The following is an 11,012-nucleotide window of genomic DNA, read 5'->3' on the forward strand; positions in this document are numbered from 1 at the left end:
ACCAGGGATATATGCATATGACCTTATTTGCACTGCATCTTCACAACACCAACTGGCTTACATCCAAACTTGCTAAAATGACAAAAACAAGTTAAATATTCAGCTCAAGTTGCAGATACAACCTCAAGCTCCATCTAAAAAGAAATATTGATTCTTATGAAGCACACACATTATTCATTTAGAAAATCTTATTAGTATTTTTAAAATAGTATGTGGATGCTCTTTACTGAGGCAAAAAAGGATATCTTGGCTTTTTATAAAAATATATACTTTTATTTACCCCACAAACGTTAGAAACCCCAAGTAGCTGTCAGCAAAAAAAAGAGGTATTGTATTTCACAAGTACATCAACAAATTCTTCCTTGGATTTGGCACAGGCAGACAATTGTTTCTAACAGACAGGAGGACCAATTACTGTCTTGGCAAAGTGAATCCCCACCATAATTATGGATATGCAATATATAATTAAAACATCTCCACTTAGTATTAAAAAACTTTGTACGTTTTCAAGTATACTTATAAAAATTGCATTGCTGCAGAGTTATCTGGCAAAAAGGACATCGGGAGGATATTTCCAATTTCCCAGAACAATCACAAGGTAACAGTAGTCTGAAGTACTCCAGAGTCAGTTTACAACATACATAAACCAAATACAAATTTAACTTTGGTACTAGAGCATTTTAAAGACAAATTAAGGGTTTTACAGGCCTGAATTCCAAAGCAACATGTTACAACCTTTTCTCAGAAATCTCAAGAACTATATAGAAAATCCAATTCATATTCTCATATGGCCTCAAATCCATATTCTACAGCTTCAAACCGTAGTGCCTCCAGGAAAAACAAACCCCAGCCTGGTAAAAATAACATTTTCAATTTGCAACAGTATATTGCCAGAATAATTAACTACCTTGTAGAATACAGAAGTAAATTTTCTCATCTTAGAGGCCACCAACACAGTTCAAGGACAGCTCACTGTAAATCCAACAGATTTCCCATCTCTTGTATTCATCAAAGAGCTGTGGATTTTCTTGACTGTCCCTCTCCAACAGAAAAAAAACATACAATTTCAATTGTTACAGGAGCTCTTCTTTCCCCCACAAACCTTTTGGAGCAGTGAGTCTACCTCCCTTCAACCCAGAGTCCTGCCTTGTGGACTGAAGTTACATCCAAGGCAGACAAGTGTCAGCACTGCTCAACCTTTACCAGCCTCACCACAGACTTTAGATGACGTTGAGACAAACAAGTCCATCAGCATAATTACAGTTGAATTATAAAAGATGTAAAAAATACAAAAATAAAGTTCTAGCAGTAAGTTTGAGATTGATTAGGCTGTTAAAGAGTTCATAAATCTGTGAGGTATTTTCACTTCCATGAGCTGAGCAGCACAGTGCAATTTTTCAGTCCAAGAGTCTTTAACCTCCAGAGCCATCAGGACAATGGATTTAAAGCATCTTCCACATGATTAAACATATGGAGGAGAAGTCTTGAAGTTTCAGTAATTTATTATACAAAAACTTATAAAGATCTAATGTAAAGATTAGCTTCTAAGTCTAACAAATAAATCTTCTTGAATTAAATGTTAAGGGGAAAGGAAAACCAGACTGATTTATGTTCTCCAAAAGGAAGGTGTCAGAATGCCCTTTGGTAGTGGGACTTCCTCTGCCTGTAGACATTTCTAATGGAGAGAAAGACAAATAATAAAGATAAATAAATGTGTATCTTAATGTGGCATCTCTTCTCAGGAATTCTCATGGCTCTTACTACACATTCAAAGCATTGCTAGTAAAATGTATCAGAACTAATTATGAAATGAAAGTACAGCCTGAAAGCTCTCACATCTTAATACTATGACCTAAGTTAACGTTCACAGAACAATTTAAACAATCAAGTATTTTACAGTTTTGCAAGCTTTATTAAAAAATATGCAGAATGCAATGCTAAACAAACACTACAGAGAGAAGTTCCAAGTGTCACTTCCCCATATATTTAATCAGGACAGGTGCTAAAAACAAGCAACTACTGATAAAAAATAGCCATGACAGAAATGACTCAGCAGAATCCTCCTCAACCTGTACATCTCCTCTCACTGATCTTCCTTTATAATCAAAATACACTTTCATTGATAAAAATTAGATGTAAGAAGCAGTGAGATATTTGACATCATAATCATCATTAAGGTAATTCAGTAATTGAAAAGTTACAAAAGATGGGTTAGATCACAGAGAGAGGTCTGAACTATAAGGTGTGTGGCAAGCAGTGCCAGCCTCATTATCCAAATGATGCATATATTCAGTGATGGGAAAAAACCCAAATCAAAACCTGTGCAAATTAAATGTACAAAAAGAACCAAAAAACAATAGCAACAACAAAAACAACCAAAAGTGCTTTACCTGCATGAAATTCTTCAAACGTGACAAACAGCCCATCTGGCCAGAGCTGGTCACAGCTTCAATTCTGCAGAAACAACAGCACATTTGAAAATCTACTTAGAAAGTTGGGTTTGATTCACAAGTGGGTGTGGGGGTGGATGGCAGAGATTGGAAAACATGGATGAGTCATTTCAGAGCGAACACCAACATTCCTAACCCCAGATATCATACCTTGGGATATAGGATTTCTGGATAAAGAACATAGTTTTCCAGAACTGAATCCCATACTGCTTCATCAGAGCATTGCCACACACCTGTGATACAGAAAAGCACAAAGTGCAGGTTACAGAATTGGGTTTCAGACTTCCATGACAGCTGCAGTGAACCTGTTCCATACCAATGACTAAATGCTTTATTCAGACATTTAAAGAAATACACCTACACTAAAACAAGCAAATCCTCTAAATGCTAAAATGTGGTTACTGCTACCACAATCATCTTTTTCCCTGCTGACTGTGGTGGCACTGACACAAATCTTGTTATCCTTCATTTCACCCCAGTTTCCCTCCAAAAATAGTTCTCTTCCCTAACACCATTTGCTGGAGCACACTGTGGTCATTTCCCCACTGTGATTACTGCTGTGTGCAGTGATTCATCAGCTTTCTCCACACAGACTACAGGACAAATGTTCCTCTGACATCACCACCCCAAGAGAATCCCCCATGGGGTATTTCACTTTCCACTTTCTCATCTGTGCTTTTACAGTTGTTTAGAAGCATTTGAAGAGCAGAGAAGCTGCTTGAGTTCAACAGTGTTTGGTGTCCCCTGACTTCAGCCTTTAACTTTGGCTCTTATTTAGCACAGGCCTATATCTTAGGATATAGGATTAATATCCACCAGGCTCTGATGTTTTCAGCCTGAAAATCTATCCTGTTTTATGAACTAATTTGGCTGGAACAGCCACAGGACTTCCTTGCACTGTGTGAACTGCCAAGTGCTTAGAACAGACCTTATGTAAGACCATACAATTATTTTTAAAATATCAGAAACCTTAAACAGAATCAAATACAACAACATAATTTGTATTTATAAAAACTTCAGTTTTGAAATCATTCCACTCCAAAGATGTATTTGCAAGAACGTGAAAATTTTCACGTTCCTTTCTGAAGGAATAAGAACAAGTCAAAAAAACCTGCTGTGAATCTCAGCTCAGCAATCCCTTCAGAACCCAAAAGGGACCTAAAGTGGTGACATTTAACTATTTACAGTTATCCACACCACTTACTTCCAGGAAATCCAAAAGCAGCATAGCTGTCACATCTGCCAGAGGCTCCAGATTCAACATCTGTGCAAGCCAGCGCCATCCATAGCTCAGACCGTGAGGATGTGCCTACAAAGCAACAAAGAAGTTAATCAGCACTTGCTTTATGACTTGGAAAACACAATTATCAAAACAGACACTTTTCTGATTGACTTTCTTCTTTATAAAACCTGATCATTGTGAAACATAAAGGAAGTAGAAGTCCACACCATGAATTACTTGGCATTGCTTTGTTCACCATGGTTATGACTATTTTCCTTCAAATACATCTTGAGCTAGTTTAAATTCTGCACACCTCAACTACAAAATAAGCTTCCAATTCATTTAATAGACTCCTGGGATAGCAACAACGTTATAAGGCCACACACATACCCCTTGTTTGTTTCCATAAGGCCACCGGAGCTGAATGATGGCGGCATAGAGACGAATCATTCCTGACATCCTTTTAAGAAAATGATCTTGTTCTTCCACTTTAGAATCACGAACTTCATATCCAAGCATCCTTAGTATGAGAAAACATTCTAGTTTTAGTACAGCAAAACACATTCACTTGAGTCCCTGCACCTCTCAGCTCTGGGCAACCTGGTCTAGAGGAAGGTGTCCCTGCCATGGCAGGGGGCTGGAACAAGATGGTTTTTACACACTCAGGAATGACCCTCCAGAGTCAATACCTATCTGCTCAGGACTGGGGGAAAGAGGAGTTCATTCAGAATAGTCTTCAGCCTTGCAAGGTTCATGCAGAAAAGATCCAGTAATAATTTTACCTCTGATATTCTTCCATAGAAGTCCCTTCTTTCCGAGCAGGGTAAAATGGCACAGAATATGGACACTTTTTGTGCAGGTGAGCTAAAAAGATGTCTCCAACTCGAGGGTGTAATTCCCAGATTCCTGAGAGCACCACAGCAATTGGGAAAGCTGAATCGTGGTGAAAAGATACTTCTCCTTCCCCATGTTTCTGGAGGATGGAAAAGGAAAGTCAGCCACCACTCCTTCAAGTAATTTCTCAGGCAAAAAAAAAAAATCCTCATTTTTGTAGTTAGCCTTTACTAAAGGATCCAAACGTTTCCATGGCTATGAAACCAAGGATAGAAAAGCTGATGAAGCTGCATATCCTCAGCTCCCACAGAGAATGACAATAAACTCTGGCTCAGGATAGAAAAATTGGATTAGCAAACACAGGCTCAAAGTGCAGGCTGAACTATATTCTCAACCCAAATAATCACTTTCAAATGTTTACAAATCAGTCACAGTTTTACTCCATGGGCTGATTTTTGCATGCATTTGTTCCTGCAGGGATAAAAGTTTCAAACAGCCCAAATTTTGCAACTAAAGACAAGAGAAAAATATTGCCAACTTCAAGAAACAAGCTTCATTTCTTGAGAGGTGCTAACAAAAAAGCAGGGACTGAAGTTTGCCTCTTGAGCCTTAGCGTTGGGGTTTTTTTGTCCCCCAAATTCTGCCAAGATAAAAAGCTTGAGCCTATATACAGTTTTGTGATACACCATAAATTAACTATCAAACTATTTTCCTTAACACTGTACCTATCTAGTCCAAAATATATAAGATGTAAGCCTGAAATTTAAGTTTTTTTCCTCCTAGAAGAAATAAAATAAGGATTGGAAGAGAAAGAGACACTAAGTTTTTCCACTGCATTAATACAGGTAAACTGAACACCCAATGATTTTTTTCTTCATAGCTTCATAGCTGAAGAGACAGTTCAGCGTCCAAAAGCACATCCTAGAACACTGGCTACCTGTGCCACCCCAAAGAAGAGATTTCCTCACCACAAACTTCTCTGCGAGTTTATAACAAACAAACTCCAGCCCTTGTGGATGCTGAGTCACCGACACTGCTTGCCCTTCAGTCTGCACAGGCTTCCCAGACAGCAGGTTATTGATCTTGTCAAACACCTCTCTCAGCTTAGAGCCTGCAAATACATAAGGGATGTATGGAGATAGAAGATAAGGGAACAGCAGAAAAGTCTTACCCAGACCACATCAAGCTCATCAACACCAGACCCACATCCCAAAGGGCACCTTTGCTTCATCTGATCAACCAGACTTAATCCTAATGAAGAAAAATGCCTCTGAGAGAAGCAACAGGCCTTCAAAGCACAAGCAAACTCTACTGCACAGATAGGTTGTGTGCAGGTCAGCTTTCTGCTGCAGGGATAATTACAGGAACACTTGATATGCTTGTGCCCTGATAAAATCTTTAAAGGAAAAGGAATTTCAGTGGGATTGAGCTCTTGGTGTTTTCCTGACCTGAAATGCTAGAGATCTGGCTCACAGGGATTGTAGCTGCTTTCTGCAAGTTTGTTTTTATCTTCCTCACCTGGAGAACAAACAAACAAACAAGTTTAAAATCCTTTCCAAACAAGTAGATATCTATAATAGTTTGGATAAGCAGAGTGGTAACAGAGGCTGATACAAGAGTTTTTATTTTTTTTTTAATGAAGCTATCCTATTTACCCTAGAAATTAAGATAATCTCTCTTCAACAGTATTAATAATTTGTTCATACCTCAGTGTTGCCTTTGCAGTTTGCAATTTCACTGAAAGCAGAAACACATTGCTCAGCAGCATCCTGAAGCTGCTGGTACCACTGCATTATACTTTCTTCTGTTTTAACTTGAAGTCCTGTTATTAAAAAAACCAAAAAAGATGATAACTAAGAAAGACCTAAACCTCTAGTGAGAAAACTAATTTTAAAAAACACAAGAAAAAGGAATAAAAAAGATTTTTTAAAAAGCCTAACCAACCTTCCTTCTGCTGCTTTCCCCCTGACTGTTGTGCAGGGGCAGGTGTCTGACTCTTCATCTGCTCTTTTTTCTCTAACTCCTTCTGCTTTTGTTTCTTTTCCTCTTCATCTTTCCTCTTTTTTTCTTCTAGAGCTGCAGTGATTTCCTGCTGCATGCTGGATATCAACCCTCGCATCTCCTGCAGGGCTCGCTCAGTGCTGGCCACATCTGCTTGACTTGGGAACCCTCTCTGCCAAGAAACACGAGAGGTAACACAGCATTAACCCTTGGTTCCAGTGACAGAGGGCCAACAGCAAGAGCCAGGAGCCTTTGAAGCATTTGCCTTCAGATAATCTGGGAGCTAACTACATATTTTATCCCCATCTCATTTATTTGTACATAACATTGGTCATATAATTTGTAAATAAGACTACGACTAAACCTCCTAAGATCTGGGACAACAAAAATTAAGAATACACTTGGAACAAATGCAAGTGAACTCCAGTGCAAAGAATTGACAGCTCCCTCTACTGAAAGCCAGCTGTGACAAGCTGGAACACAGGATTAGCCTTAATAGTGTTTTATCTTTCAAGATTTGTATCCCACCCTAGAAAGAAAAAATGTCAAGGAAAGCCAGCTACTGTAGGAAAGCTTAGGAGCAGAGGAGAACCATAAGATGTTCAGTATTTAACAATTCATGAACCAGTTCACTGTCACAGAGAGAACTTTATAGCACCAAGAGTTTACAGCAATTTAATTTGAATCCTTCTACTGTAAAAGTTCTCATGCATTTTGATAAGCCATTTTCAAAGGAACAGATGAAGTGCCAGAGGAAAGAATTCCCCTTTGAAATTGTGTGCTTTAGAGGATGAATATCTAAGAACATTGCTGTGACATCTTATTTAAGGGCCTCATGACAAGCTGCCTTTGAAGACAACTACAGGGAGCTTTATGAAGGAATGACAGCCAGAGTTAACAACTCCAGAGCCTGTACCTCACTCGTGGTGCGGATGAGCCCTGACACCAGCCCACAGATCTGGTTGCCACGATTGCTGTATGCAGACAGATCAATTCTGGGCAAGTCTTTATGCCTGTAGTTGGGATCAATCTGCTGGTTCAGCTGCAGCAGTTCCTCCTGGATGGAATAAAGGCGGCGCAGTCTCTCCTGGCCCTCCTCCTTGCGCAAACGTTCCAGCTCTTCCTGGCGCTGCCTCTGCTGCTCTGCCTCACGCAATTTTAGGTTCAATATCTGGGGAGAAAAAGACACAAGAGTCATAAAATACTTCAATAACTCAAGTTGTACAGCTCCTTCCTGGTCTGATGACTCCAGCTTTACAGGACCTTCCCGTTCCTATGACACAAGTGCCTTTACTGCATTTCCACACTGCAGCAGGTGCCCAGGATAGCACCAGAAAATCCATCCTCGCTTCAGAGTGTCATGGAAATACAAATAAATCCATTGGTCTTTCCAGTTCCCACCCAGCAGTTAGGAAAGACAATTCTTAAGAGTCTCAGACCTTTGCTCTATGTCGGTGTTCTTCCTTCAACTTCTCTTGCTGCCCCTGAGCCTCCTTTGAGCTACAATACACATAAAGACAGAAAAACTGTATTCAAGACATTCAGGAGAGAAAACACAAACCAACACACAGGAAGCTGTTCTTAAAACAAGCTAAAGGAACTTTAGCTATCACAAATATTGTCTTTTTCTAACCACTGATACCTCAGGAATAGCCAGACATCTACTCTGACAGCCAAACTCTAACAGGATAGTTAATGTAAGACAAGCAGCAGGTGAGATTGCACATAGTGACTAACACAGATGGGAATTAACCCTCACTTTGATTAAATGCTATAAAATTCTAATGATACCAGAGGTAATCTCACCTCTTCTCCATTACTTCTTGCAACTCTTGGAATTCCTGATGCCGCTTTAGCTCCCTCAGTTCATCAAAGCGCTTCAGCTGCTCGCTGGCCTGGGCATAGGCTGCCCTCACCATCTGCTCCTGCTCCTCCTGCCGCTGTCTCAGCCTCTCCTGGTTACAGAGGGGTACCAAAGGAAGTCACTGAACAATATGGACAGAAGAAAACACCAACTAAACTGCCCAACATTTATACCTTGCTGTCCTTGCACTGTTACCTCTGATTGTGGAGCCCTCCTGGGATTCACAGACACCCCCTCCTTCATTTTTTCTTACCTTTGCTTTCAGTCTGTGCAACTCTTCATACATCCTAATGCAGCCTTCGACTTTTGCAACTTTAGAAGACACAACTGCTGGAACAACTTCTTGATTTATTTCCAGGAGACTAAGATGATCATTTTCCTGCGTGGTCAGCATAAAAGCAAAATCAATGTCTAAGCAGAGTCAGCAACTCATGGAGGAAAACAGATAAAAGAAGTCTCCTAAACTATTATTTGTGAATAAACAGACAAAGGAATCAACAAATACATATTTCTAGAGCAGTTATGTACCCCAGCAGTGCAACCTCACTATTTCGAGTATCCTCCAGCACATTTATGAGACTGGAATAATTACTTTTCCAATCAATAAAATTGGGAGCAGACACACCAAGAGTCTCAAGGACATTGACAAAGGCCAACTGGCACCTGGAAAGCCCAGACAACCCCACATGTCCTCTGAACAATCGGAAGATCTTACACTGGAAGAAGTCAAGACAGGTTTATACTTTGAATCAATCTTCAGGAGGAGTGTTGATTCTCTCTTATGAAGTTTATCACATCTTGCTGCTTCATTAATACCTTTTCCTCACAATATATTTTTTAAGTCTCACTAGAGGCAGGATGATATAAAACTTTGCTGCTCAGTATCACTGTTACGTGGTGAAGTCATCATTGAACAAAACAATTGATATTTCCCTTTCCAGAGGGAAATCATGAAATGGCTTCATCAACTTAATTACTTCCAAAACTCAACTGCTTATTGCTCAGCTTCCTACCTTTCTGCCTTGGTAAAACACTCAGAATACATGTAAGTCACTCAAAGACTCCAGAGAACCCATTGTGGCTACTCAGACATTTATAACAGCCCTGACCCTCCTCTGTGGTCTTATCTCTCCAAATGGGTGAATTCTGTGCTGCTAATTCGTAACACAACAGAGTTCCAACTATTTTCCTCACTTATAGTGAAAAATGGAGTTTGCTTTGGGTCAACTGTGAAACATTATTTATGAAAAACTTGCTGATACTAACTTTATCATCACCTGTTCATGTTCCAAAAACTTAAAACAAAGGATGTTTTCCCCATAAATTAACATAGCACAAACCAGCCTTAATCTGACAATTTATGGCAGCAAGTTAGGACTTTATTTTCTCACAGCTGCTCCATAAACATACGGATTATAATCAGAGAGCTACCTTGGTCTCACTGGGCTCTGTAGATGAAGGTGGTGAAGAGCTCCGGTGGCTGCCAGGCGGGATCTTCTCCGCAGACGCCCGTTTGGGGAGTGGAGTGGATTGTTTGGGCGTGGAAGTCTCGGAGGGTGTGATTTCTTGGGCTAATTGCCCACTGAGGCTGTCCAGCACCCAGCCGCAGTAAGGGGAGAGCTCAACGGGAGCCACACATCCTTCCAAGGCAGCCTTGAGAGAAAATATCGTCCGTGAACGCGGCACAGCCTTAACACTGCATAAAACTTAAACACACCACGAGCAAACATGCACAGTCTGCAGCTGCTTTGGAATCGCAGCTCAGTATCCCATTTAACCCTTTTTTCTGTTGTCTTTCCAACACTTTTTCCGAACTCTCCTACTTTTGCAGGACATTTGAACCCTCTCGGGCCAGCCCCGCTCCCTGATCCCGCGCTGCAGAGCCAGGACCCGCTCTGGGGGTATTTAAAGCTCTGAGGGTCACCGAGATGAGCGCTCGGTGTTTTCCCAGCGGGCAGGGCCGGCTCCAGGGGCGAGCCCTCACCTCATCCTCCTGCCAGCGGCTGCAGTAGCTCAGCCGGCCCTTGCTGGAGAGGCGCAGGGCCTCTAGAGTGTCGAAGCGGAGCTGCCACGACTCCATGGCGACCCTGCCCGGGCGCACAGAGCCGCACGGAGCCGCGGGGTCCCTCACGGCCGGGCCGGTCCCATCCCGCCCCTTCCGGGCCGCAATGGCCGCATCCGCCTCCGGCCGGGCGGGAGCGGCGGCCGCCCCCTGGCGGACGGGCGGGGCCGGGCCCGGAGCCGCGGGTTCGAGTCCCGCCCCCGGCAGCGGTGCGCTAAGGACGGGCGGGGCCGGGAAACAGCCGCAGCTTCAGCGATTTCCTAAGGATTTATTCTGGGTATTCTCGCCGAGGGAGGGCTGGAGCCGCCTTGCTCTGCTTAGCTCCAATCGCAGAAGCAGAGAGAAGGCTCCACCTGTGAACTACAGAAATAGTTGGGAATTCAGCTGCCTGCACCAACAGCACTGGGATGTGTTTGCTTTTCACACACAGAGCACCTGAAGAGGAAATTCCCACCATAACCAATTAAAATGTAGTTTATTGTTTTCTCCCCCAGCACTTCTGGGCTTTTTAAAGTGTTAAATGTGCGCAATTACAGATCTTTCGGAAACTGATTCGTTTAGAAACTTTTTATGACAAAT

The 11,012-nt window shown here is 41.7% G+C and overlaps 1 protein-coding gene across 2 annotated transcripts; it reads right to left on the minus strand.

The window, feature by feature from the left end:
• Window positions 1–251: 251 nt before the first annotated feature.
• Window positions 252–10,525, minus strand: GLE1 (GLE1 RNA export mediator). Of its 2 annotated transcripts, none has more exons than XM_014873165.2 (16): window positions 10,356–10,525; window positions 9,803–10,024; window positions 8,625–8,750; window positions 8,314–8,462; window positions 7,947–8,007; window positions 7,424–7,678; window positions 6,451–6,679; window positions 6,213–6,328; window positions 5,955–6,024; window positions 5,475–5,617; window positions 4,455–4,645; window positions 4,063–4,192; window positions 3,655–3,759; window positions 2,601–2,683; window positions 2,391–2,454; window positions 252–1,675 (listed from the first exon to the last, which is right to left on the minus strand). In XM_014873165.2, the coding sequence occupies exons 1-16, from the start codon at window positions 10,449–10,451 to the stop codon at window positions 1,607–1,609; spliced, it is 2,109 nt and encodes a 702-aa protein (XP_014728651.1). In that variant the 5' UTR covers window positions 10,452–10,525; the 3' UTR covers window positions 252–1,606. The 2 variants fall into 2 exon arrangements, with proteins under 2 accessions (XP_014728651.1, XP_088033511.1); XM_088177385.1 differs by having other exon boundaries at window positions 6,213–6,334.
• Window positions 10,526–11,012: the final 487 nt, after the last annotated feature.

Source organism: Sturnus vulgaris, chromosome 22 (assembly GCF_052056855.1).
Source record: "Sturnus vulgaris isolate bStuVul1 chromosome 22, bStuVul1.hap1, whole genome shotgun sequence".
NCBI classification, from domain to species: domain Eukaryota; kingdom Metazoa; phylum Chordata; class Aves; order Passeriformes; family Sturnidae; genus Sturnus; species Sturnus vulgaris.

What these genes read in the sequence shown, in the direction of transcription:
- GLE1 (XM_088177385.1), bottom strand. Translation starts at nt 10,451, where the DNA reads ATGGAGTCGTGGCAGCTCCGCTTCGACACTCTAGAGGCCCTGCGCCTC. An exon ending in TGCACAGACTGAAAGCAAAG is followed by an intron (nt 8,463 to 8,624) that starts GTAAGAAAAAAT and finishes CTCTGTAACCAG; the next exon opens with GAGAGGCTGAGACAGCGGCA. An exon ending in GTTTGAAGAATTTCATGCAG is followed by an intron (nt 1,676 to 2,390) that starts GTAAAGCACTTT and finishes TCTCTCCATTAG; the next exon opens with AAATGTCTACAGGCAGAGGA.